Genomic DNA, 27,870 nt, shown 5'->3' on the forward strand with positions numbered 1-27,870 from the left:
CCTTATATACGACCCCTAAAATTACTATTTTTATTTAAAAAATAAAATAAAATCATATAAACACATTGCATATACAAGGTCTTATAAATAAAAAAAAATAAAATTATTGTTACCTTAAGATATTTGGAACTATGTATACTCTTTGTATATTTTTTAAGTAAGAGTAAATAAGAAAATAAAATATATGTGGCTATGAATGTAAATAAATGGAAACCGTATGATCACGGCGTCGACGCCCACTTTATTTTGTACCCATGTGACTCTTGTATGTGACTTAGATTCGATTTTGAACGACTAAACTTTTCGTGTTTTAAAATGTTTTGATGGGGACGGATGATATTTGTTAGATGCATTTATATTCAGAAATTTTTTTTATAGCAAAATTTTGCTTACATAGACATTATCAGTTTTTTTTAACAGCTATTGTCAATGGTTTTCGACAAAATACCGAAAGGATACCGGAACTTATCGAAACGATTACATTAGTTATATCAAATAAATGGGCTAATTTGCATATATTAATTTTATAGGCAAATTTCAGACTCGATGTTTGTTTTTTATTTTTTAGTTTTGAGGTTTTGTGTTTTGGTTTTAGTTTTTAAATAAAAAACTTACGTTATTACATTGGCTAGATTTTCATCTGTTTTTCACAATTAATTAATTGTACAAAGTTGTACATTTTTGTTTGTTTTTTCTTCCTTCAAGTTAATAATTGTCATAAATTATGTTCGTATACAACATGTATGAAAGTTAACGCGTGTTTTTTCTTCCTTCAACTTGGATTTTATTTTATTTTTTTGTATGTTTTGTTATGTTTTCGATTTCCGTTTTCTCTCTAATTTTTTCCTTTTGGGTTATGTTTCTAGATTAATTATTATTTTCTAAAATAATCTTTCTTTCCATATAGTTCAAATGATTGTTATATCATACTTGGGTATGTTACAATATCAATACAGAGTTAACATACCGAAAATCCCCAATTGATGCCTGACCAAGGACATGACGAAAATAAAAGAACTTCTTCTATATTGTAAATCCAGGAATACATATCAATACAATTTCAACAGGATAAAGTTTTTAAGCTAAGACTCTCAACTTATGAACCAAAAAATAAACTTCCTACGGACCGTTTTTGCTCAATACTGCTACTATCATGTGGCTCATGCCCATAAAGGCTTCGCCTCTTTGTCGATATCATTCTTGATTGATCTTTGTAATGGCTTAATGACAAAGAAGTACTGTCAAGATACAGAATTCAGGATATTAGAATACGAGTTAAAGATAAAAAAAATGCTTAGATATTATTCGTTTGAACCATTTTGCGGGTGGATCTAAATATTATCTCAATTCGCATATTTATAAAAGAAGATACAAAATGGGTGGGTTGGGTGTTGGCCCTGGAAACTTTGTGTCCAAAATCTAATCTCTAGTCTATCATAAAAAAAACTAGCATGGCAAATATGATTATGGCCTTATGGGAAACATATATTCCAAATTGTGATACACTTTGAATAATACGAATAATGATTTAGAAAATGCATATAAGCACTTTGGGCAACATTTAACCCGTTTTCCTTTTTAGCTAACTTCTTTTTGATTACATGTTTAACCCACTAGTAATAAAACATTATCCAAATTGACCCATCCAGATTAAAATTGGTCAGGATTAGCACTTGTATATGGAAAAGAGAATCAAGATGATGAGAATGTTGAAAATTCTTATGTCGTAACGAGTAATAAAACATCAAGTTCAAAAACTTACTTGAAATAACAGGATTAGAGGAATAAATAACTTTCCTCTGTCGTTTGGGTTGGGGCCATCAATCAACTTCTGGTCAACCAATATGCTTTTGCTTTCAGTCAATGCGATTTTTGTGATTGTTTCGACAATGCTGGGAATCCAAGCAGTCCCATTTGGAAGTGTCTGTGAGCATGTTACAAACCTCAACAGGTTAAGATGAAAGAAAATTAATATTAAATCAACGATGAAAAAAAAAAGATGACAAAAGACCAACCTTTTCATCATTCTCGTTTTTATTACACCTGCCACTGTTCTCAACCAAGCCAACGGGAATGGAAAAGTTCTATAAATAGCAGCAAAGTCAAGTAAGTAAAAAAGACTCACCTGGTCATCAATATATCAAGTCAACAATATTTATTTGTTTTCCTAGATGGAAAAGTTCTATAATAGTTGTAGAGAAGGGTAATGGGGTCAAGATAGCTGATGTTTAGAAGTGCCAAAAAGGGTCTGGCTTGGATTCACCCAAAATATTTATGTCCAATTCGGTTGTTTCAGTTACTATCATATAGTAGCGTGTCAAATATGATTACAAAATGATAACATTTCATTACAAATATATATTTTTCTGAGCGGAAAGATTACACTTTGGGTGAGACTCATCTCCTTTTAAAACAAATTTTTATTATTGCTAACCATCTGAAACATAAATAACTAGTCTGTCAAATATGGGTACAAAAACTGTAATATTGTCAATAATGATTTAGGTTCTGTTTGTTTTTAAAGACAAAAACTGTCTGCAATCTGATTTCATCTGATTTCATGTCTGCAACTGAAGATGTGGTCTGAAGATCTGTAAGCTGGAAATATAAGACTATTTGTTTTATAAACTGGTTACTGTCTGCATAAACCGAAAATATATAACCATCAAACTTAAATAACTAGATAGAATACTAGAAGTCATTTAACATTCAAGTTATATCAAAAATACAATAAAAGCACCAAGTATCAACAACTTTTGATTATAATCCATGATAAACCTGTTGAAAACAAGCAAGAAAGCTGTCAAAAACCAGCCTATTTGCTACCAAAGAACCAGCAATAAAACAACCCTTTTTGCTGCTAAATAAACAGCTCAAAAAACGGCATTTTTGCTATGCAAAACGACCCAAAAACTGCACAAAAAATCAGCTGTTTTGCTGCTAAATAAACTGCTCAGAAAACAGCATCTTTGTTGTTCAAAACAGCCTAAAAACAGCTCAAAAAACAGCCCATTCGCTGTCCAGAAAAACTGCTCAAACCAGAGCTTATTTACTTTTCAAAACAACCAAAAAAGTGCTCAAAAAACAGCCCATTCGCTGTCCAGAAAAACTGCTCAAACCAGAGCTTATTTACTTTCCAAAACAACCAAAAAAGTGCTCAAAAAACAGCCCATTCGCCGTCCACAAAAACTGCTCAAACAAAAGTCAAGTCAACTGATACATAATGGCCGGTGAAGGGTGCCCGGCGAATAGTGGTGTGGAGGAGATGAGATGGAGGGCGTCTAGTTGATGGGGGAAGAAGTTGTGATATGTTTTTAGGTTTTGTTTTGCAGATGATATAAGTGAGTGGAACAATGCTTTTTTTAAGGTTATAAAAGCAATTTTAAGATCTTCTTTCTTTTAAAAACAAAACTGTCTTCAGCCCTAATGTCTGCGCGCCCGCAGACATAAGATCCTTTGCAGATGTTTTAATCAAAAACAAACAGAACCTTAAATTCAGCATAAAATGATTTATGAGGTTTGAAGATAAATACTACACTTTGGGCCCCTTTTGACCCATTTCCTTTGTAGGTACCATTTTGACCCGTCACAGATAAAACATAACCTGAATCGATTCATTCATTATTGAACTGCCATATATAGGGTGTATTATGTTTGACACGAGTGATTATGAACTCTGAAGAGACCAAGTACCTGGAGATCTTGCTTTTTAAACCTAGCACCAACATTTACAACCTTGAGAACAGCCTCGAATCTTTTTGCCAAAAACTCATCATAAGTAAGATAATCCGGAGGGGATAGCTGAGCATGTGTCAGCACTACAATGGCTCTACGCCATATTTCTTGACCAAAACTATCGCTTATGGCTTTTACAACCTGTGAATCTAACATATCAACTCTATAGGAATCTAATCGGTCCACATAAAGCAAAACATCTATCGTTTTGTTCAGAAGAAACCTGCCAGATAGTCATAGAATAACAAAACTTTGTTAAGTCAGAATCAAATTTAAAGGCCAAATACAATAGGAGATTCATTTTTCTGTTCAAAATAAATAAAAATAGGAGCTTCAGATGCAGGTCCATCACTAAGTCATGCAAAATTTTTCTAACTACGATGTATCGTCTATATAATTAAGGTGACCCACCAACCACTGGACTATGGGTTCTAGTCCTACTCGAGACAACTGTATGATAATTAGTATGTCGACCTTTGTCGTTCCCTAATAAAATAACAATAGATCATGAATGTTCATGTGCTATAACTTAGGAATGAATTGGTCCAAATGTATTGAGTAGAGGTGACAATTTTAACCCATCTAATCCTGAATGAATTGATTCAGGTTGGGTTATTATTTCTAACAAGTCAAATGGGTAATATAAAAAGGTATAAGACCAGGTGATACATGTAGAAAATCGTCCAAAGTGTATCTTCGAAGTTTAAAAAACTTATAAATCAATTTAATTAAACCACTTGAAAGCAATATAACTTTTGCAATCATCATTTACTCGGTAATTATCAGTGAAATATGTAACATTTTAGACGAAAAGTGTACTGGATCAACCCGACCCAACATGATATGTGTCAAAGATTACCTATTTTGAGTTGCACGGTTACCCAACCCATCTGATCCGTCCATTTTTCCACCTGTCAAATGCTTGGACTTTGGAGAGATGATATTTTGGTTGTATCATCATATTTACAGACTACAGCTAGCAAAGATGACCTTTTAATAACATCAAGGGCTTGGTCATTGACAAATCCTCCTTCCACTATCCCTGGCGTGTCAATAATATTGAGTGTGAACCCTGACCGCTCCCGTGAAACCATTGTAGGTCTTGGCACTTCCGACTAAAAGATCATATCAGTGAAGAATCAATTTAGCATTATTACAATAAGTCAAAACGAGATTTTCGGCAGTTTCATGTACACTTTTACTGTTACTAGATACCTGGAAGGCACTGACAGTAACTACTCTCTCGCCAATGATAGAGTTCACAGTCGAAGATTTTCCAACTCCACCTTTCCCCAATACCAGGATTGTCAACCTGTTCATTTTCTGTAATATTGCACAGACAGGAAATCAATGAGGACACAACAAACTAATTTATATCTAATTGCAAATACATGTTTAATGAATAGTTGTGATTTGTGAACATTGAGAAACAAAAAAACTCCCTTAGTTGCACACAAATTCTAGATTGCTTGACTCTAGAGCTTCGTTCTACCCAGAGGTGGTAATTTCATCCCATTTAACTAATGAATGGGTCGACTTGGGTTATGATTATAGTCTATCTCTAACAATTTTTATGTGTGAATATTTACTTAAGATAATTGCTGACAGGGAAACGGTTCGAATTACAAGAAACTCACCCATAGTGTTCTGATGCTTACAGACTCCTACATTGTTATAATTTTAAACATTGGATTATTCCACTTTGGAAAAAAATAAACCGATAAGGCGATAAATGTTTGTGGGTCAACTCAACCTAGCCACACCCATTCTGATAGGTATAAAAAACAATTTGTTTCAACCCAAATCCATTTTGACCCGTTACCCAACCTGAATGACCAGCCTATTTTCCACCTCTGAATTTACCTATAATGTGACTATTAACTAATGGAGATTAGGGATAGAGTTAGACCTTCTCCTTCAGTTTCCCCAACAATTCAAGAAGCTTGTCTTGGGTCGCAGGAGGGAATTTCTGAATCCCACTCCATTCATGGGTAAACTGAGACGCCATAGACACTGAAATATTATATTCAATAAGAAAACTTGATTAAACCGCGCACACATATGCATAGAAACAACAGATGAAGCCATGATATATGCGTATACATTACATTCTAAGAGTTTCAAACAAAATGAGGTGAACGTAAATAAAGCTTAACAGGAATTCGAACACAAAATCAATTGTGCTTCTAATCTTCTAACAACATAATTGTTTCCTAGAACCGTGGTACATGATGTTAACTTCAGTCCGTTTGTTCTTTTTTGCTTACTTGAACATTTTTCAAAGTTGTTACAACCGTCGTCAAAAATTCCCTACTATAAACTAAATTACATTCAATGATGTGAAAGTCCACAACTATATACAACACTTGTATCTCAAAGTTTGACTCAACTTATTTTCAAAATGTCAATAAGCACATTTTCACCGGCTTACAAACTTGACGTTATATAAACGCGTTAAGTCGCTCATAAGCCGGTAAAAACTGAGCTTAATTATAGCTTTTCCAAAAAAACACACATAACAAAACATGTCAAAACAACAAGTATGTGATCAAGACAAACTAACCTAACCCATATATAATTTGGACCATAACTTAGTAAAGCTATACAATGACACAACATTTAGCAAGTATACATATTGCATGCCTATATATATATTTATATTATTACGCAATTATAGATAATGTGAAATTTGAAGAAAATTGAAATGGTAAAGAAATGAAAATGGAAAAGAAAGTGAAAGGGACTTGCCGGTTACCGGGTAGATGGAGGGAGGGAGAGCCAATAAGAAAGAGCTCTCTAATGAAATACTATGGAAGTATGGATAGAAGATAACCCTTTGAGAAAAGAAAAGGTATTTTTGAAAATATCAAACAACAATACAATATATATGAAAGATATAATATAATATTAAGAGATAAAAGAAGAATGTTTATATCGTGAAAAAAGTTATGTTTATTGCATGTAATAACTTTTAAATCTTGAGCATTATATTTATCCGATCAACCAAAAATTCATGAGTGGCCGCTTATATGATTGTCATATATACTCGAATACATATAATGCACAAGATTCGAAAGTTATTACATATAATGAATACAACTTTAGTTCTACATTCGCCTATAAATAGTTACATCTAGTCATTTACAGATATTAATCCATAATAATAATGAATTGTACATCACCAGTTTATTTCATGCATCACCAAATGTGTTTTACATGTATAATAAACATTATATAGTAATAATCTAAATTGAATATGGGTTTAGAGGTATTTATCAAGTAATATGATTGGATCAATTAGTTAACACCCCTCTGTCTTGAGGTTAAGAATTCGATTCTCACCCTATTTAAAGGTTAAGGGTTCTTTTCGATCATTTAGATAAAACCTGAAAGCAACTTTTTCATCTGGGTAAAGGTGACGATGTCTACATCTTAAACTTTCAATAAACTGTTAAGGTATTAGAACCCCTAAAAAACGACAGTTACTTGCTTATTTTTTAGATATTTGCCTAAATGAAAAACATAGTTTGATTTCTATGGTAATCACAAATGAATTAGTTTAAAGATAATGATATATAATTTTTTTTTAAAATCTAATAACAAAATTATTTTATAAACGAGTCGAGACAAAATCAAACCTCTAAACTAACTCATAACCGATCTTGAATTTATAAAAATAAACAAGCTCGAGTCGAGCTTCCGAGCTCAAACGAACTCGAGCACAACTAGGCTCGTCTACGGCAAAAAAAAAAAGCATGGTACAAGCAAATGACTCTGCATGACCAATTTTGATTAACGGAGCTTATTATAAATGTCAATTAACAAAAAAGTTAATCAATATTTATAAAAGTTTTCAAGTTTCGTTTGGTGTTTAAGCTTAAATAGACTGAAATGAGTAAGAGATCAAGGTAACTCACTAACTCTCTTTCTTAATCTTAACTCTTGATTTTGCCACATGTCATAATTTTATAGTTAGGAGGATTTTTAGGAGGCTTAGTATGGTTAGATTAAGTGTTTAACATCTGTGTCTCTGGAACACAAAGGTTAAGAGTTCGATCCTCGCCTCATTCAAAGGCAAGAGGTTATTTTCGATTATTTAGATAGAACTTGGAAATAGCCTCTCCACCTGGATAGAGGTAACATTGTCTACATTTAATTTTCCTCCATACACCGTCAAAGTATTAAAACCCAAAATCCGTGAGAGACGGCAATAATCGTTATTTACTTACTTTTGTAGATATTTGCCAAAATGAAAAACATAGTTTGATTTCTATAATAACATAGATGAATTAGTTTAAAAAATAAAGATATATAAATTTAAAATAATTAAATAATAAAGTTATTTTATAAACAAGTTGAGCTCGAGTCAAGATCGTACCTCTAAAATAACTCATTACCGATTTTGAGTTTATGAAAATAAACGAGCTTGAGCCCAATTGCAGAGCTCAGGCGAATTTGAGCACAACTCGGCTCATTTACAACAACAACAAAAAAGTATGGTACAAGCAAAGGATTCTCCATGACCAATTTTGATTAACACAAGTTATTATAAATGTCGATCAATGTTTATAAAGGATTTCAAGTTTTGTTTGTTGTTTAACCTTGAGTCACACTCGAACGAGTAAGAGATTAAGCTAAGCCGGAGTAACTCAATAAAACCTAGACTCATTCGTAACTAAATTTGATATAATTTTACTAAGTAAAAGATGAAATCATAATTTTATTTGTATCATTTACTCTTCAAATCTTTAACAGATGCTAGGCTTAATTATATCTTAATCTTTGTTACAATTTCATATCAAGAAAGGTTATGTTTGTAGCATTTCAATTGGTTAGGATAGCAATAAATGCGAAGGTAGGCAAAAAGTAAAATTAAAATGTGCGTTTGCCGGGAGTCGAACCCGGGTCTATTGCTTGGAAGGCAATTATCCTAACCGTTGGACTACAAACGCAACTTGTTACTAACTTTAGGGGGAAATCGTCTTGTAACATAAGGAGTAAAACTTTTGATAATATATATTTGCTCAACTGTAACTTCTTATGTAGATTAATGTTTATTTTATAATTTTACTAGTGTACAATTTCATTTTACGGGTACATAAAAGGGTGCCTGACCCGTAGAGGATGCGATATTGCGATCAACTCATATATCAAAGTTAAACGTTAAGTATATGTAGTTGCGATTTGAACCCGTTTTAGAAGTCTCGCCACTAGGTTGGTTGTGGTTGAGTTGAAATCCTTATGATGTGCAGTGTAGTCTTTATATCGGGCCGCTAAGGGAACAACGAACTGGTTAAGATAATTTTGAGTTGTTGACTCTAAAGACACGATGAGCAATGCATAGATTATCAATCTACTAAACTGAAAAGAATAAATCCTTTGGCAAGACTAATGGAAAACCTCACGACTCAAACAAAGCCACGGAAATCTTTTAACATATGACTAGGTGTAAAGCAAACAAATTGGGTTAATAATATTCTCAGCAGTCAATACTACAAGCCTTGCCAAGCTTTGAGAAAGAACATTCAAAGGACATGTGTTCGTGAGAGTCCGGTTGTGTTCGACACAAAGGACATCACAAGAGGTTTAGGTCCACGTTGGGGCCTACATCCCATTGCCTTAGTCTGTCTTGTGTCTACGTATGCCATACTTAGACCAATCCACATCAAGTCCACGCTTTCTAATAGTTTGCATACTTCAGAGGCTGAAAATTTTGTCATTGAGCCATCTTGAGATCTCCAATGTAGTACATCCTCATGATAATGTGTTGACTTTAGACCCATAATGTTTGTATTGTAAAAGAAGAGGAGGGGGGAGCTGTCGTACCAAGTGATAGGCCAACCCCACGAGTTAGGAATCGCTACATCAGAAACTCGCATTGCTAATAGCCCTGGTTGTAATATGGTTCATTAGAGGCCCATTTATGTACCCCCAATTCCCTTCACTCTTTGGCAGACACAAAATCATCCCAAGACACTTTTGCTTTCCCACACTTAATTTCTCCTTGACACCAAAGAAAGCCACACATCAATTCCTCAATTTCATGTATAATGCCAGCTGGGAGTATGAAGATTGAAGCCCAATATATGTGCATAGAGCAAACCATTTTTATTCATAAAGAATCAAAGGGATCAAAGATAACAAAAGTGATCAAGAGTTGATCAAAGCGCACACATGTACAGAACACAAGACAGAAGGTCCAAATAAGTACAAATCTTTAAGGTACTTCAGGTTTCATCACACGCGATACATAACTCCACGGAAAGGACAAATCTTTAAAGCATTTTTCAAACCATCAAACACACCATAGCTAAGACAGTATGACAAACTTTGACATAGGTTTAAGTTAAAAGGTTCAAGCATAGTTTTAAACGAAAATCTCAGATATTTGAAAGGTTATGGCTCTGCTTGAAAGCTTGTATACAGCATCAGCTCCACCAGTTATTTCCCCTATCCCGAGATAGTATCCTTGCTTACCTGACAGAAAAAAGCAACGAGTGTAAGTGAAGTGAAAACTGTAATTACAATAAATAAAATAGGAGGTCATGGCTCTCGAGAGATTTATCATTTCATAGAAAAAAAAAGTTGTTAAAAATATCATTCTCTTTCTAGTAATTGTAATTAATCAGATTTAAAAGATACATATTTAACGATCCGAAGATAGGTAATGATGTACGGAGTCATAAAAGAAGACTCAGGAGGTAGGACCCGAAGATAATAGAAGAAAGGTGTTGATAATCGCCTTGGAAGACTAAGGCAATGAGGGATCCATGTTTAACGATCGATTTCCTTTGTTGAACTCTGGATCCCAACGCCCAGTCAGTTCCAGAAACTGTAAGAGAATCCTGTGATCAATTGCAGCCAACTAGACAACAGCAACAGAAAATCTTGGAAAATCCATGAAAAATTAACAGAATGAAAGCCCAGTACTCATGCAATTCAAGATGGCACCAGGGGGGCCTTGTATCTACAGTTTTATTCAGCAGAGAACAAATAGCTACAGAAGATCCTTCACAGCATGCTCCAGGGACAGGCAGGTCAGCTACATATGGGCACGTGGCTACTGGCTACCACCGTCAGACAACATAGCAATGTGACATCTATTTCTTCTAACTGTTAGTCCTTGTTTTCAAACCTTGTATTTAGACTGCACAGCCCCAATACAGTACTTGTTTGCAAACACAAACCTTGGATTTAGACTGCACATGAGTGGTAACTGGATAAGATAGGTCTTTATAATTTGTGACATAAATAGGTACTGCAGATTAGTCTGCGCAGCTGATTATAAGAAGCAATAGACGATCAGTTGTGGGTCAAGAATTCAGTTATGTGTCATGCGACATGCGAAAAAATATGGTTGAAGAAAGAGCTCAAGGAACTGAAGATGTTAGGTAGTTAATTTGGGAAAACAAACACCACCACAATTTCCAAGAAAACCATTTCGCAATGAATGTACAAAAAATAAAAGAAAAGTGAATGGTATTTCATCGAAAAGAAGTCCCTTGAACTGCCCTATGTACCAACAGATTTTCATGCCGCTGATGAAAAGAAAGCAAGATTGACTTGAATACTAAATTTATAAAAGTGAAGAAATCCAAGTAGGGGATGTGGACTGAGATTCATCTGGGGAGTCAACTAGTACAATTTCTGGTTAAGATATAAATGCCTGTTCAGATAACTAGAGATAGAGTGGAACTCTGAGCCAAACGACACCGACCCGGGGTTGATCCGAGCAGACCAAATCAACCCAGCTTCGCCCTTACTCTATAAGAGGAGGACCACACTTATGTAAATGATACAGTACATGTTTCTAATGAGAGTACAACAGTAATTGTTATCTTCCAAACATTCGATAGAGCAGTCAAAGTTTGCCTCTAATTTGTTTTTTTAATGCAAATTCACCGACTAGGAACGTGGTACAAGGTAGTCATTTGTAGATTATTTTTAAATAAAATGAAAAGAGCTTCAGGATCAGATCCTCTTTTTATCAACTTCCAGACAACACAAAGAAGAAGTTAAGATGTACACGGATTTTATAAATTACAAACTACTAACCCTATGACCTCAAGACTTCAGTTAATAAATCAATGATATAGCTAAGACTCAAGTGCTTTACCTTTCATAATTTACCACGTCACTTGAATCCGTTGTATGTGAACATGATATAGGACAATTTGGTACCTAGAAATATGTAAACATTCAAAATGAGGAACTACAAGATGTAGATCCTATGGACTAATAAGAATTTTCAATCTAGATTAATAATCATATGCACAACAAAGATAATATACTTGTGCACAATGTCCAGTTGAGCAAAACTAAAAGGTGTAAATAACCATGGGAACTTTGCAAAGTTGCAATCCTGATTACGATGAAGCTCTAGCAAATACAGTCAAGAAAGCAAAATTAACCATTTAACTAAAGAAATAGCTGATTGGAATAATCGTATATGAGATCAATCAATATTGTGCCATTGTGGTTAATGCCATGACATATTTTGCATTCAGAATACAGACACCAATAAGACAAACTACAACGACAATATCTAAGACGGAAAAAAGAACAGTTTGGGTAACTTTTGTGAGCGTCAAAATGGGTCAGTGATAGTTTGACCATGACAATATTTGTCCAAAATTATTCAGTTTTCTTATAAATTTTTTGTTTCAGCATATCATGATCCTCTGAATCAAATGCTTTAGGAGGAGTGACACATTATAAATGCCCTTTGAGCGACTTTCGACCTGTTTCTCTTTAACCTAAATAAACCCATTCATAAGTAAATGAGTCAAAATCAGCACATCTACACTGAGCAATGATAACATCAAACAACATAACAAATGCAGCCATAAATGGAAAAGAAAAAACAACATTAATAAAGCGTACCTTTCCACTCTTTATGCTTCTTGTTGCCTCTCTCTTTCTCTTCAGCTTCCTGCAACCATGGGGAGATACAAGACTTGGCACATACAGAGGGGTCCCTACATACCTTGTACCTTGAGACAACCAAATTTTATGACATAAAGACCGACTATTAGGAATGTAGCGCTTTAATTGTTTCAATTGGTGTACAATTTCAGTATGAATATTCGGTTCTGACAATCGCTGCCAAGACTGTTTAACATTGTACTCGCTCATCACCCATATACTGCAGGGTAACATACCATGGTAAAATGCACACAGACAGTCATCAAATATCCCCAAACGCATTCTCCAGTGGCTACCAACCTCAAGTTTATATCTCTCATCATCAGGTTGCGAAATCTCCTTAAACTCATTCTCAGATAAGTCCAGAGAAAGAATTACTTGCTGCTTATTCTGAGGTGCACCATGATATGCAACCCAATGAAGTGCTCCATTGTAAAGGACACCAACCCTACTAATACAAGTATAATCCACATCTCCAATAACTTCCCAGGTATTAGATTTTAAAGTTAACATATAAAAACACATACGACCTTTATCTTTCTGAATCCCTACTACCACCTTGTAATCATCTTTGGATGAATCGTAACCAAAACCATACATACAAGCTCCAAGAAAAGGAAATTGGGGTTTTTTAAGTTTCTTTACCTCTCGAGTTTCAGCATTAACAACTAAAAAATTATTATGAGTAAGAAAAATGCATACCAAACCATTGGAAGATCCAAGTAGATGATTAATGTTACGGTCAAAATAGATGCCACTAGTCTCGGATATATGCGACAACTCAGAGCCAGGAAAAGAAGACATAACGATTCTCCTATTTCCAATATTGTCGTGATCATGGCGACGACTACATTCAAGATGGCCTTTAACAAAATCAGGGCTAGTGATCAAAGATAACCATGACTTTGAAACGCTCTTGTAACGGATTAAATCTCTCACATCTAATTTGATGATTATTTGCGCAATGATTTCAGGTGGAAGGAACTGTGTCATGAGAACCCTAGAGCAAGTCGAATTGGGAAAGAAAGAGGTGGGGATTTCGTGAGAACGCACGCTGCTAATATACTATTTTTACTAATAAGCATCCATACAAAGACAAATTTAGTTAATTAACTTTTGCAAGATAAAGATTTTACCTTTATCAGGGTTTACTTTTACTAACTTACTATGTATGTCAGCAGCATCGGTGAAACACTTATTGCCAACACATATACCAAATATGGTTCTTAACTGATGTCATTAAAATTAAATCCATTAATGCTCCATTGACCAATAAGCAACACGTTAGTAATAACATCAAATTCTATATATCATTCCACGACAGATTGAACTGATCCACCTACTTACAAAATTAGTAGCTGTGATCACCAAGGTTCTAAAGATTGACTGTCCTTGCTATACCAAAACTCTTCTTCCTCAGCTAGATGCATTGAATCAACATTTAAAATATCTTCTTCTCCTTCGATGTTCTCTAAACCATAAACGTCAGATTCAAATAAGTCATCCAAGCCGTCAATAAGATCATCATCAGCCTCATCAAGACTGCCATGCTCTTCTGTAACTATAGGAGTTTCATAACTAAAGCCATTTTCAACATCGTTCCTTCTCTCTCGCCTCATCCATTTCCCTTCCTTAACCATGTCCAATAACAAATCTTTTATTATAGATGATTCATCTTTCTTTAAAAGTGTACCCTTGTCATCATACCCCTCCACCAGAAAAACCGAGTCCCTCTGGCCCTTCAAGCTCACATAAAATAATTCTGGGTGCCTCAACAGCATAGCTCTCAACTGGTTTGACAGACCAAACTCTTTCCGAAAATGTGTCAAATGATCGACTAATGTTCGTTTTTCAACCATCATACCTAATATCTCCCTTACTACATCACAAGCCCTCTTTTCTGCCTTGATAGATTCTTTTGGGAACTCTGCAACATTTGTACGATATGGACACACATCCGTTATTTCTTTGAACTTAATCAAGAATTCCTCATGATGTCTCTTTATATTCCTCCCCTTACGAAGTCTCAAACGGTTGAACTTTAATGGTCTGTCTACTATCAAGCCAAGAGGTTTTATATCAGGAAAAGGCAGTGGATTAGCCAGAGCAATGTCACATGACACCAACTCAAGAGAACGCCCATAAGAGGTGTCAACAATCTTAAATTTATCCGGGTACTCGTTACAAAGACGGGACCGGAAATTAGTAGGGAGGCCAAGATCAGGGCCAATGTGAACCAACTTTGACAAAAGGAGCCTGTTATGAGAGGAAAGCATAAGAAGTTTTTGAAGTTTATTGGCTAAGGAGTTGGACATAGCAGTTTTGAGTTTAGCTTCTTCACTTGCCAAAGATGCGGCAGCTGGAGTAAGCCGGACACATAGTTGGGGAAGTGTTTTTGTTGCGTTGAATGGTGTGGGAGGTAAAGGTATAGTGAATAGTTCAAATATGGTTGGGTAACGGTGGATCATAGATACAAGTGATCGAGGCTTTGAAAGGGATAAATAGGACCTGCATTTACCAAGGATATGAAGTGGCATATAGTGTTTCGGTTTAGAAAGGAGTAAAGTTTTGAGCTTTTGCACAAAACGGATCTTATTTTGCTTCACTACATGCTTGTCTAGTGATGGATCACGGACATGTTTGATAGATGCAATGATGGTAAATGAGAGGTTTCGTGACTTCCATACCTTGTTATAATCTCTCTTGCCAGATTCTGACTTGAAGAAAGAAGCTGAAGGGAGAAAATCTGATTTTAGTGAAAAAACAGATTTATCAGTCGTAAAAACCACGGGATGAGGGAGAGACAGTTCCATCTCAAATTCCTGCAAAAAGTGAAAGAAGATGGTACTTTGTAAACAAATAAGTCATTGAAGACCCCATATGAACTGAAGTAAATGATCGACACACTTAATCCATACTAATATATAAAGCAAAATTTCCTCCCCAAATAAGATTAAGTAACACCAATAGGAAAGTGAGCACATATCCCTCATTTATCAACCTAAGAAAAAAGTTAACAAACATCTCTTATGCTAGCGCCACCAATCCAGCTGCCGGCAGAATTGTTCTACTACAATAACTGTTATTTCAATTGAAGTCTATATTTTCCAAAAACATATAAATTAGCCAAAAGTAACACTCTGTGGATCACGAGGGTATTGTGCTAGTACATAGTAAATTAAGCTAGTACAAGTTTATGTAGTATGTTATTCTACTTCATGACCACGGCTAGTAGCTAAACCGAAACAAAATGACTAATTCAAAACTTTTATCAACCAAAATAATACATAAATAACCAGAAGGTGAAAAAGGTGTAGCCTTTCACATTCATTCAGCACATCTATACTTCTATACTATTTATTAAAAAAAATACCCCCATGTTGAAAGTTACATGGGAGCAATGTCTAAAATGCCCTTCTATGTAATATTTTCATCTATCACCCTTAAATTATATAATATTTTCATCTATCACCCTTAAATTATGTAATATTTTCACTTACACTGTCCCTCAACATTAATGATTAAGTTACACTATCAATCCTTTATCTTTTAAAATATTTCCATTGACCCTTTATATCAATAATCTACACCAATCGACGCATCATCTACCACCAACAGTTTCCCCTACTATCACATCGTCGCCCCCATGACCCCGCCGCATTGCGCGGGTAACATGCTATATAGTAAAAAGTAATCCTTTATTAATTTATGTAAACTTTAAGCTACTCGGATACTTAACTAATCACATAGCGGCTAATTTCGTCAGTCCACACACTGGATTACCTTATTTTTTAGGTTTATCGAAAAATAAAAAAAAATCGATGAGCTCTTTCTGCTTCTTAGCTTCAGCTTATACACTCAAATTAGCTCACAATACATCTACAATTGGGGCCGAAGCCGCCACGAGTTACGAAGACTAAGGCTCATGATTTCTTGTGAAAAACAAACAACATGATATCTTATAGATAGTGGGCAGGGCAGTTATAAACTGTGAAAGTAAGTAAGCAAGTCAGGACTGAGGAATTATATCAAACAGATGGTGTGCAGTTATATATATATATACTATTATATGATATATAGATATAGTAATTTGTAAACTGAAAAACAGTTACTCACCGGAAAAATAATTTTGTGATGATAATAAGAGTGCTTCAAATATCTGTGAGAAGTTCAGAAATGAAAACTAGAATTTTTTTCTTTCCTATTACGAGTATTTTGTTTCTTTTTACAGCAAAATATCTTATTTTATTTTATTTTAGTGGGAATATTTATATTTTGAAAGCCAAAATGCAGCAATTAGCACATTCGTACAAAGATACATAACTAGGATTAAGGGTGTTTATCAAACCGTCAAACCATCAAAATCAAACCAAACCGGTGTACTTGGATTGGTTTGTCTTTTAATTCTTGTGTCTATTTGTTTCATATACAAAAAAGTTATATAGAAATGTGCATAAAAACATATAGAGAGCCAAGGGGAAAAAAATATAATAAACGAAATCGTTGAACCGGACAAACCAGACTGGCTTATATGGTTTGGTTTGATCCGGTTAGACAACACACTTGGTTTGGTTTAGTTTGATAAATTTTAAAATTGAAAATGTCGAGTCGGTTTGAAATTTAGTCAAAACCAGACTAAACCGGATCATAAACACCCCTAACTAGGAGAGTAGGATTATAAGCTTATAACCAATTTTTTTATTATCCCCTATACTTTTATATTTTCATTTTCTCACCCTTGATTCGTTGAATTTTTTTTTATTTTTAGTTTTCAAAGTATATTTTCTTTTAAATCTAGTTACATCTTTTCCAATCAAGAAATGCTAAATTAAAATAAAATTCCACAAACAAATCTTGAGTTACCTTTTTTTAGTAATATCACTCTCTCGTAGATTTGTACATATTATGGTCTCTTTTTATATATAAATATAAATAGTCATGTATCATTACAGGGAAAGCTAGTTAAAGACGTCAGAATAAAAGCTATATACAAATATGATATAATATTTCTTATATAACACTTCTTTAAATTTTAGCAACATAATAGTAATGTATAATGACACTATGAACTAGATGACATCGTCCTTCAACATAATAGTTGGCAATTAGTTTGCAACATTACAGTGGTCAATGTTTTTGGTTGTAGGGTTAGAAGAGATCGCCTTCTTACGATGGATTATCTTTAAAAATGGGGTGTAATCATTAGTCTTACGGTTTGTATACTGTGGAACGAGGTGAATGAACCTGTGGATCATATTTTTTTTCTTCATGTTATGCATCAGCGGTGGTCTGGAATTTTATCTCATCTTAGTGCAAGATTGAGTCTATATATGATTTCTCTGTTCCTGACTTGTTTAGGATGCTTGAAAGAATGACTGGATCTAATTTTAAAAAAAAGGTTATTTCATGTTATTATCACTGTAGAGTGTTGGGTTCTATGGAAAGCAAGGAACAACCGAGTTTTTTACAATAAACCGCTCAATATTGGAAAGATTTGTGGAGATATTAAGTAATTTAGTTTCTTTGGGTGAAAAATAGGGCCAAGAACATGGATTTGAATTGGGGGTCATTGTGTAAGTTCTTTGTTTGATGATTTGTTTTAATATGGATGTAGTGTTTGTAAGGCATCTCCTTATAATATACTCCTTTTAACCCACTTCTAACATTATTCATTTCTTCTAGACACACCAAGACATACCCCTCCTTACAATTTCCACTTCTAACACTATTCATCTATTATTATATTATGTCATTTTTATTTTTCACAAAATTAAACAAACACATTAAAAATTCTTAAAAAAAACATTAAACACATAAACCTACAAATTAAACCTAAGAATTAAAACACATTAAACTAAAAATACAAACTAAACCTAGATATCCTTAAAATATGGTCCGTACTTATCGATGAGATTTTTACGCGTAGCCCTTATCTGTTCCAACTCGTCTTCATCTATGCCGGTGGGGATTGGCTGCTGCAGAAGTGCGAAAGCCTCCCTGACCTGCTTGCGGAGGCGACCATCCGCTCTCAGCTCCCGCTGCTCTTCTATTTTCTTCCTATCTTCATCAATTTTCCTCATCTGCTTTTCTTGCGACAAGAGCATTTGATCAAGCGTGTTCAAGGCCTGTTCTGGCCCACTCAAACCACCACGGCTAGAAGTGGCATCCGAACCACTTGACATTTTCCGGCTAACATTACGACCCACAGGTCTACGAATTGGGTCGTCTCCAAACAACCGGTTTGTCACCACATCCGGGTCCACACTCGACTGCCCCAAATCAACATTATCACCCAAATCAACATAATCACCCACGACGCGTCTGGTGCTTATAGTGTCGAGATCGTCAGCCGCATCAGAAGCAGCCAAGACGCGGGGAAAACAGCCAATAAGGACCGGCCTAATAATACGAGCCAAGACGCGGGAAAAATGGCCAATAAGGACCGGCCTAATAGTACGAGCGTCTGCTAGTGTGGGTTTTGATTTAATAAAAGTAGCTAAAAGGTAATTCAAAACTCACTCGGATATTCAAAATTGATAGTTTGCTACTTTGAATTCATAATTATTTACAAATTTAATATACGAAATAATTTTCTTTTATCCCCTATACTTTATGCATTTACGTCTTCACCCTTAAATTTATATATATTTAGTTCTTGAAGTAAGTTTTCCTTTAAATCCAAACGCATCTTTTTCAATTTTCATTTACCATTAAACTTCTTTCAGTTTTCTTAGTCCTTATTTCTATAGTTTCTTGTATAATCAAATTACATCACTGTGATTTTACATCAGAATTTCACAACACAATTGGCATTGCATTAAAAACCTACTATTCATTCACGATAACGCGAAGTTTTCTCCTGGACAGACTCACCGGAACTTTTAGTTTTTAAGGATCGATGAACAAAAACTTCTCATGAGTCATGACTCATGCCCGTAACGTTATGATAAGAATGAAATAACTTTACTGGTTACTTGGATATCTGTTAGTTCACCACAACCTGCAAACGTGCTAAACAATTAAGTATATAAACAACACTGTATGTTTGGCGGATGAAACAAAGGTGACGAACATCTGAAAAATTAGGGGAAAAACACTCGATATTCGTCATTCCCCTTTCCACCACCTACATTAAGTACAGGTTCCCGAGCTCCTAAAGATTCTACTGATGTAGAATTATACATGTAAATCTACATTATAACTTGATATATAAAGGGATATGAACTTATATTCACCTACCTGAAGGAACTTGTACCTTTCTACCTGATAAAATATACAATGTCATGCTTTTTTTGCATACACGTTATATTGACTGACGCATCTTTGGCCAGCTCATATCTCATGAAGGAAGTTTCCATTGACCATCTTTGACCATCAGGGTTAGCTCGTGACTTGGTGAAGTTATTTTTCATAACGATTAGCGGAAAAGTTCTGGGAAAGACCACATTATAAACTTTGCAAAGATGTCAGTTTCCAAGAACTCTATATGAGCAGCCCGTCCAATTATTGTATTTAAGTTTCTTCCTTGCAATGAGGTATCAAAGTTGACATCACATCTCATAAACATGCGTTGCTCGGAAGATGGTGCACGCATTTGATCCAAGCAGTTGTTGAGCATCTCACGGAAAATCTTCCCCTTTTTTGAGTAGTCCCCTGATGACGATTGGCACATCTCAATTCGAGCAGAATGGTAAGGAACATAACCATCCTGAAAGAATTTATGTTGCAATCATATTAGTTTTGAGTGATTAAATTCTCAAACAACCATGCATTACTAAATTTCATACAAAAACCATCGTTCTTACTAGGGATGACAATGGATGGGTTGGGAAATGGTTCAAAATAGATACCCTTTATAGTATGGGTCGAAATGGGCCATGCCAAAAACTCTTTCATTTTTTTATTTGGGTAAAGGTTTTACCCTGGTTAACTTGATTTTTTTTATAAACCTCCCAATAATCTACCCCTACAAATGTAGGAAGTGAGATTCGAACCCTTGTGTAATACCCCAAGGTCAAAAACCTTACCAATGGGCCACCGACCCCATTGGCAAAACTCTTTCGGTTTTTAGAAATAACAATGTGTTACAGATGTATAAATAATCTAAACTTTTAAATGATAAGCAAAGTACTCAACCCTTTTGACCAGAGACCTCAAGTTTGCAATTAAAAGCAGTGTACATATGTTAATATTTTCAATTTAACATGTCTTGACTGAGTTATTTTTAACCCTTGATAACATTTTAATTAATAGTAAATACCTGAGGAGATGATAGCAGGATTATGCTCTTGAAACTTTCCAAAGTCTTTTGCTGTAAGATAAATAAGAAAGAATCAACTGATAGGTAACTTCCGAAAAGAATTATTCCAATTCAGAAGTATCGATTGTATTTTGTACCTTGGAAAGTTGGTAGAAGAAAGTGTTTTCTATATCCACATCATCAGTAAAAGTCAACTGATGAATGCAACGTGTATTCTTAAGCTTCTTTAGCAGCCACAGTCCAGAATTGAAAAGAGAATTTGAACTGTAGAGATAACCTAGATGCGGCCCCGAAACAGATACATACGTATGCAGATATCTATGATACGGCTCCATAATGCTCTCTGTGATTTCAAAGTTGAAAAAATATATCAGCATAACTTTAAGCATATGGCGATTTCAACCCACTTGCCAAGAAATTGATTATTGTACCTCTAGCTGGTCAAAAGTGTATAACTTTAGCTTGGTCAGAGATAGAACTGGTCAAAAGTGACTCAGAGAATTAAACTTCTTACAAACTAACCCCATTTAAACCCAAAACCATTATCCAACCTGTCCACTAAGTCACCTCCATCAAGCCATCAAAAGAAATTATAAACAAAGAGATGGTCTACCTGCCAAAGCCGTTCTTATAATCACGTTCCCAATGGAGTGCCCAACAAAGCTAAGTTTCACATTCTTTAGGGTACCGGATCTTGAGACTTTATCCATCTTCTTTTTAACAAAGGCAATGACTTCTTGGGCCAGTCTTAAGCCCATGTCCCGGAAGTCTTCAGATGTTTTGTCTTCGTTGACCTCTGACATTAAAAACTCAGTTTTTGGATCTATCAGAAGCCACTGATTTCGCACAAGCCGTAAATCCAGATGATGCCCCTGCTTATTTTCATCATGTCAAAAAAAACTAGTATCTCTAACAGGTAAAGCAGGTATAGGAAAAAGGTAAAAACAATTGGCATGGTAGAAAACGGGTCAAACCACTCGAAAGTCGCCTTAAGTGTATCTTTAATGCATAAAACCTCCTAAACCATTTTCTTCCAATTATACTACTAGAGAAATGATAGAACTTACGTAGCACTATTAATTTATTAGAAAGCTTTTTATGTGAGGTGGATCTGATATGAGCCAACCATTTTCAATCTATGCAATTGTGAACACACTCATTTGCAACTACAAGTTCATCTACAATATAAAGTCTACCAGCACCCTCTACACCGAAATGCATCAAACATCACATGATATGTGTTCACGTGCTGTATTATAGATTAAAAAGAGTTGTAGTTTAGTATACCCTCTCTGTCCACCTCCAACTGCCCACCCAAAAAAAAAGAGACTAATGTTCAACATACTAGATATAATAGATCAATTGGAATCATAAAAAGAGCATGACATGCCTGAAAACCATGAACGAATACAGCAATCTTCAGAATACGGCCTCTTTGCTTATTGCTGGAGAAACTCGAGTCAATCTCTGGAGGACTGACTTTAGCATCTTGAGGGTCCATGTTCCTAAAGTACGACTTTCCACTTAGTGAACGCAGTGGTGCATTCACTACACGTTCTACAATTATAATAGGTATACGTGAAGGGTCTCCAAATATATGAAGGTCTTGAATTGAGCGGTTGTTTATCTGCATACGAGTGAAATTAAGTTTATAGTTACTAACACAAAGGAATTTGGATGATAAAGCTTATGAGAACACTGGCTCACCCTCATTTGTGCAATACTACGCCGGTGTAGCTCAGCTCGCATTGCAGCAGCCTGGGAAGGCTAGAAATATATTTTTAAGAAAAAGAATCATGTTAATTATTGGATAGTAAACAACCAGATCTTGATCATACATAAAAGTGGTTGAAAAATTATTCAAGTCTGGAACAAAAGGGCATTAAGAGGGCATTTGAATGTGCAATTGTGCATTTTAATATTGATAATGGGATACAAGTATATATAACACTGAATAGTCAGAATTAAAGACTCCATCATAACATCACATGCAGCAGGAAATCTTAAGTTGTGATGATCAGCAGTTATTCTATTGTTTAAATATAACAAACATTTTCAATATGAAACTTATATGTTACTAGCTATATCAATATTTTTTTCCTAAGTCAAGTTAATATATTATTGAACAATATTACAATTCCAAGAATATCTTTTCTTCAAAATAAGATTATCAACAATATAATGCAAAGAAAAAGTTCTTAGGATTAGGTAAAAGGAGTGCTGAATTAGTTCAAGATTATCTCTTTATAAGATTAGCTTCATTGCAGCTGGTATTTAACTAATATATGTACCCCATGAAGTCAGAGTCGGGACTGAATAATCCAAACATTTAAACCTGATGTTTGAAATAATCAATTTCATAGCATAATTTGAAATACTGCCCTATGATGTTCATATTATGTAATAAGTAATTTGTGACGAGATAAAAATGGTAGCATAATTACATCGTCGGTTATCTTCCGAATAACAGGCACTTTTGCACGATGACCTTGGATGTCATCAATCTCGTTTCTCGATGTTGGCTGAGGCATCTCAACCTTAGAGTACACCATCCATATTGACCATTCTGCTCTACGATCGCTGGACCATGCATTACGCAAATGATCCAATATCTTTGTTTTGTTAGCCCTGGTATATAGTAAAAGATAAGATAATGAGAATCACGATACCATACAGATATATATATATATATATATATATTGATATAAACATTATATAACATAGGCACATGAAACTTAAACCTGTGAAACTTCAGAAATATGCTCCATAAGTAGAGAATCTGGTCTCCGAGGAAATGAAAACGACGATAAAGTTCATCATTTTGCAAGGTATGAAGATAATCACTTGAGACATCACTGGTACCGTTTGGGATCTACTCAAGAAAAGAAGATGCATAAGCAAAACTTATACACATAATGACATAAATGAAACCAGTCAAGCATCCAAGCAACGAATCAGTGCACAACCTTAGAAACATTTTGCACTTTTTCTGGTACTTGTGAATCGGCAGTGGCAGTAGCAGTAGCCATGACCACTTCTGTAGAAGCAGACAAGAAATTTGTCTCATCATGTTGGGAGGTCAACCCAGACAAATCAATAGTCTCATGAATTGCTTTACTAAGATTACGTAGCTCTTGAAGTAGAATTGCACGAGAAGTTAAGAAAGCCTTCACAAGCAAGACCTGTTTCAGTAGACTGTGTGTTAAAGATGAAACTGGTCTATGCAAGAATAATAAACGATTATTTCTAGATGCCACTATATGTGACATGATAGACGCAAAATGATCAACATAAAAAATGGCAATATTGACCCATTTACTTTTAAATGGGTCGATTTGGGTTGCCTGTTATCAGAAAATAGTCAAATGAAACGATATTTGCTAAAAAGGAACGCGCCAAATGGGTTAAAAGTCGCCAAAAATCTCTCTTTAATGCATATGAACACCTAAACTGTTATATTCAAAGATTTAGGCCATTACAAAGAAGTAGAAAGTTTGAATGAAAAAAATTAAAATCATAATCATGTGGAGGTAAAAAAAATTGAAAACCTAGAAAGTGTTTGCAGGTCCACCCCCACCCCCCGACCCAACCCGGGGCTTTTCAACCCAACCCATTTTGACATCCCCATCTTTCCAGCTCAAAGTTTTATCAACAAGTAGCATCACACCAACATCAAGTATACTAAGAAACAAAACCTAGAAATCCTTACTAGTTTTTCCTTGTCAAACTTCTCACAAGCTTCCTCATGACTACGAGAATTGCTGCGACTAGAAATGGGGTGCAATTACTTTAAACTCAAAAAATATTCTAAATTTCCAACAGGCAGCTTTTGAGCATCAAAAATCAACATAAAATAATGTGCACAGCATCAGCAACAAACCTGGGTTTCTTCATAGAATGAACATTTCCTTTCAGCAAGGAGATATGGACACTCGTATCAACAAGCACAGCATGAAAAGCATCAAAATGAACAGGACAATAAGAATGCAACCCGAGAAGAGCTTTCGGTGGAATTCGAAATTCATGGACTGCAGCAGGAGATACATCCGCAGAGTCCTGCATATTGGAGCTGCAGATGGAGCATTAAAAACACTATATTAAAGCCTTCACGAAAAGAATAGCAAATAATTCCAGCAAATTTGATAGCAAAATATAGATATTCCACAAGGTAAGACTATAACAACAAAAACACTGACCCGTTCTCCAAAACAGGTGCATACAGAAGCTCAAATTTCAGAATTACAGCAGATGTAATTGGACCCTGAAAATTGTAAGGACCCGTCAATTGGATATATTTTATTGTAAGCATGACAAAACTTGTTTCCCATATCTTTTTGACTAATTACCAAAAGGAGAAGGGAAAAAAGTGCATGTTAAGTGAGTAACAAGTGTAGGGAGAGGAAAGACACCTCAAATTTACCAAGAGATAAGTTAAAAGATATCATGACAGATAGAAGAATATCTTGTCTCGCATATCGAATCCGGAAAGGCTGTGAGGAAAAGCTATGATCCGTATCATCAATCTTCCAAACCCCCAAGATATCATCAGAACCAAGATCAGGAGCTGCAATTACTCAAAAACAAATGTTGCCTGTGCTATTAGCTTTTATTTCTCGCTTAACAATTGATATAAAGAACATGCATCTTAGTATCTTGAAAAATAAGGACTAATCGCATGTAACAAAATCACTTCCATATATGATACTTCTGATACTAAATGTATAGATTGCAAGACCAACTAAAATATCCTCCAAGCAGTACCTATAAATTATCTATAAATGATTGGGGAACTATCATAAATATATGAGCCAACAGGGAAAAAATGCTTACAAGAATGAAGAATCAGTTGTTCATAAGATTGAACCATTTTGAAAAATTATATATGTTGTTTCTTGTACAACTTTCAGTTAATCGAATTAGTCTTTATTAACACACCTATCCACAGAAGTTACATTGGCTGTTGATCATATATTTGTGTACCACCCCTATCTTGACATTCCTACTTAACTTCATTTCTATTGCTTTGCTACCATGTTCATGTACTCTGGTGTTGTTGTCATCCGTTTATATTGCTCAAGTAAACTATTCTTGCATAAATTAGTCAAGACTTGAGGTAATTTTTATGTACTTCCTTACACTTGACTGAACTAGTATCAAACATATAAATTTCCACCCAGCACATAACTAAATAACCTTATACATCATGACAAATAAGTATAACAGGACATGCAAAACTTTAGTAAAAAACCTACCGTCATACTGAACCACCCTCGAAGGTGTTCCCACCGACGCAGCATACTCACTATCTTCCCATCTCATACTTATCTTTACCTGATACCACCTATACACAACAACATAAATACCACTTAAAAACTTATTGAAAAATATATATATACACACTTCCTACATATAAGTACTTTATACAACAATGCAGCAGTTTTAACAAATTAACCAACCTTAGAAAACATACAAAGTTACAAGCTTTAATTAACCAACTATTAAACTTATAGAGTGTCTTTTCTTTTTTTTTGTTGGGAGGGGGGGGAGGGATCTACTCATTTACCCTGGTTAGCTATTAAACTTATAGGGTTTTAAACTTTAAATAACAACCTAACAAAAACATGTAAAGTTACAAACTTTGGTTAACCAATTAATGAAAACATATAAATTATAAATTTTATATAACTACAATTTAAAACATTGCAGAAGTTTCACACATTAACTAACTAAAAAAACATAGAATATATATACTATGATTAACCGACTAATGAAAACATATAAAGTTAGAGACTTTAATTAAACAGAATACATAAACTTACAAACTCTAAACACATTTCTTACAAAGAACTACATTTTAAAACATTGCATCAATTTAACACATTCTTAACTAAAGAAAACACATAAAGTTACAAGCTTTGATTAACCAACTAACAAAAACATATAAAGTTATAAACTTAATCAAGCAAAATATACAAAGCTAGAAACTTTATACACATTGTTGAAAAATAGTGATTACCCTTGTTGAAACAAGTCCAAGTTATGAAACCTATGAATATAAATAGCAACTTCATGAACAGCTTCCAACATTAACTTCCGGTTCCTTTCTTTCGGTAAGGACAATCGTTTCGCATCAGGTTTAGCTGGTTTTTGTTGATGATTTAATCCAGTAATAAACCATTTAAACCTACGGAACATAACTAATAACTATAATTATACTTATAACTACTGTTATATATACTGCTGTATCTATACTTAGCATCACTTCAATCAAAACCCTAACTTTACAAAAATCTTGAAAATGTGAAAAGAAATCTTGAAATTTGAAAGATAAAAAAATTATTGAGAAAAATGGAAAATGGAAATATGGGTTTTTGTGGGGTTTAGATATAGAGTTTAGATCAGGAGGTTGACGGCGGCGCCGGCGGTGAGGGCGGAGCTCGGCCGGTGAACAAGGGAGACTTTGGTCTATGTTAACTACAAGAAAGAAATGTTCTTTTGATCAAATCTGGAAATGATTTAGGTGTGTCATGAAGTGATTTTATTTAAGGTTTTTTATTGTTATTATTTTAGTTTATAAGTTGAAAAAAGTGTGATGATGGGAGAGAAAGCAATAATACTTTAACATGATATTGTTCTTTGAAGTTTTTATCATGTATTATTGTGCTTTTTTAGGTAGACATATGATTATTGTGATTGACATTCAAACTAAAATTTAAAATAAATTAAAAGATGTAATATATGTAAATGAACTTGATTAGATGTAAAATATACAAAAAAAAAAAAAGTGTTATTTATACTGACTTTTGATTCAATTTGACGAGGGTTGTTCCCGAGCGTTACAGACTTGCGTCGGTTGAACGGTGATGATAATACAAAACAGTGGGGGAATTTATATGCGTGTGTAAACTAGAAGGAGAGAAAGACGTAACTGTGTGTTAGATCTTGATAAG

At 34.5% G+C, this 27,870-nt stretch overlaps 4 protein-coding genes and 1 non-coding gene across 7 annotated transcripts; all 5 read right to left on the bottom strand.

Annotated features, from left to right (window-relative positions):
• Nucleotides 1–980: 980 nt before the first annotated feature.
• On the bottom strand, nt 981–5,743 carry LOC122583855 (translocase of chloroplast 34, chloroplastic). Its single transcript, XM_043756231.1, has 7 exons — nt 5,645–5,743; nt 4,951–5,058; nt 4,726–4,850; nt 3,694–3,958; nt 2,016–2,084; nt 1,763–1,924; nt 981–1,238 (listed from the first exon to the last, which is right to left on the bottom strand). The coding sequence occupies exons 1-7, from the start codon at nt 5,741–5,743 to the stop codon at nt 1,161–1,163; spliced, it is 906 nt and encodes a 301-aa protein (XP_043612166.1). The 3' UTR covers nt 981–1,160.
• Nucleotides 5,744–8,615: 2,872 nt separating this feature from the next.
• TRNAG-UCC lies at nt 8,616–8,687 on the bottom strand. The gene has a single exon. It is a non-coding gene; the product is annotated as a tRNA-Gly (tRNA).
• A 1,186-nt stretch (nt 8,688–9,873) lies between these two features.
• On the bottom strand, nt 9,874–13,811 carry LOC122583922 (F-box/kelch-repeat protein At3g06240-like). Of its 2 annotated transcripts, XM_043756295.1 has the most exons (3): nt 12,619–13,811; nt 11,852–11,916; nt 9,874–10,212 (listed from the first exon to the last, which is right to left on the bottom strand). In XM_043756295.1, exons 1-3 carry the CDS (start codon nt 13,651–13,653, stop codon nt 10,209–10,211), a joined length of 1,104 nt encoding a protein of 367 aa, XP_043612230.1. In that variant the 5' UTR covers nt 13,654–13,811; the 3' UTR covers nt 9,874–10,208. The 2 variants fall into 2 exon arrangements, with proteins under 2 accessions (XP_043612230.1, XP_043612231.1); XM_043756296.1 differs by lacking the exon at nt 11,852–11,916.
• An 85-nt stretch (nt 13,812–13,896) lies between these two features.
• Nucleotides 13,897–16,844, bottom strand: LOC122583921 (protein WHAT'S THIS FACTOR 1, chloroplastic). Its single transcript, XM_043756294.1, has 2 exons — nt 16,777–16,844; nt 13,897–15,482 (listed from the first exon to the last, which is right to left on the bottom strand). Exon 2 carries the CDS (start codon nt 15,471–15,473, stop codon nt 14,025–14,027), a length of 1,449 nt encoding a protein of 482 aa, XP_043612229.1. The 5' UTR covers nt 15,474–15,482; nt 16,777–16,844; the 3' UTR covers nt 13,897–14,024.
• Nucleotides 16,845–19,669: 2,825 nt separating this feature from the next.
• LOC122582202 (protein FAM135B-like) lies at nt 19,670–27,513 on the bottom strand. 2 transcript variants are annotated; one of them, XM_043754562.1, is made up of 15 exons: nt 26,937–27,513; nt 26,173–26,261; nt 25,330–25,484; nt 25,117–25,181; nt 24,801–24,989; nt 24,630–24,681; nt 23,887–24,102; nt 23,662–23,792; nt 23,365–23,548; nt 22,628–22,687; nt 22,311–22,547; nt 21,534–21,792; nt 21,058–21,263; nt 20,921–20,971; nt 19,670–20,368 (listed from the first exon to the last, which is right to left on the bottom strand). In XM_043754562.1, exons 1-15 carry the CDS (start codon nt 27,113–27,115, stop codon nt 20,078–20,080), a joined length of 2,364 nt encoding a protein of 787 aa, XP_043610497.1. In that variant the 5' UTR covers nt 27,116–27,513; the 3' UTR covers nt 19,670–20,077. The 2 variants fall into 2 exon arrangements, with proteins under 2 accessions (XP_043610497.1, XP_043610496.1); XM_043754561.1 differs by having other exon boundaries at nt 24,630–24,687.
• Between the last annotated feature and the right edge of the window lie 357 nt (nt 27,514–27,870).

Source organism: Erigeron canadensis, chromosome 9, assembly GCF_010389155.1.
Source record: "Erigeron canadensis isolate Cc75 chromosome 9, C_canadensis_v1, whole genome shotgun sequence".
NCBI lineage: Eukaryota > Viridiplantae > Streptophyta > Magnoliopsida > Asterales > Asteraceae > Erigeron > Erigeron canadensis.

Bases quoted from the DNA above. Each gene is read 5' to 3' on its own strand.
- LOC122583855 (XM_043756231.1), bottom strand. From the start codon at position 5,743: ATGGCGTCTCAGTTTACCCATGAATGGAGTGGGATTCAGAAATTCCCT. The intron at 5,059-5,644 runs GTCTAACTCTAT...GCAATATTACAG, and splicing joins TGGGGAAACTGAAGGAGAAG to AAAATGAACAGGTTGACAAT. The intron at 4,851-4,950 runs GTATCTAGTAAC...ATGATCTTTTAG, and splicing joins TTACTGTCAGTGCCTTCCAG to TCGGAAGTGCCAAGACCTAC.
- LOC122583922 (XM_043756295.1), bottom strand. From the start codon at position 13,653: ATGACACAGTTCCTTCCACCTGAAATCATTGCGCAAATAATCATCAAA. The intron at 11,917-12,618 runs GTACGCTTTATT...ACATATTTCTAG, and splicing joins GAAGCATAAAGAGTGGAAAG to GTACCAAATTGTCCTATATC.
- LOC122583921 (XM_043756294.1), bottom strand. From the start codon at position 15,473: ATGGAACTGTCTCTCCCTCATCCCGTGGTTTTTACGACTGATAAATCT.
- LOC122582202 (XM_043754561.1), bottom strand. From the start codon at position 27,115: ATGTTCCGTAGGTTTAAATGGTTTATTACTGGATTAAATCATCAACAA. The intron at 26,262-26,936 runs GTAATCACTATT...TGTTGTGTATAG, and splicing joins TTGGACTTGTTTCAACAAGG to GTGGTATCAGGTAAAGATAA. The intron at 20,369-20,920 runs GTATTTACTATT...AAATTCTTTCAG, and splicing joins TCCTGCTATCATCTCCTCAG to GATGGTTATGTTCCTTACCA.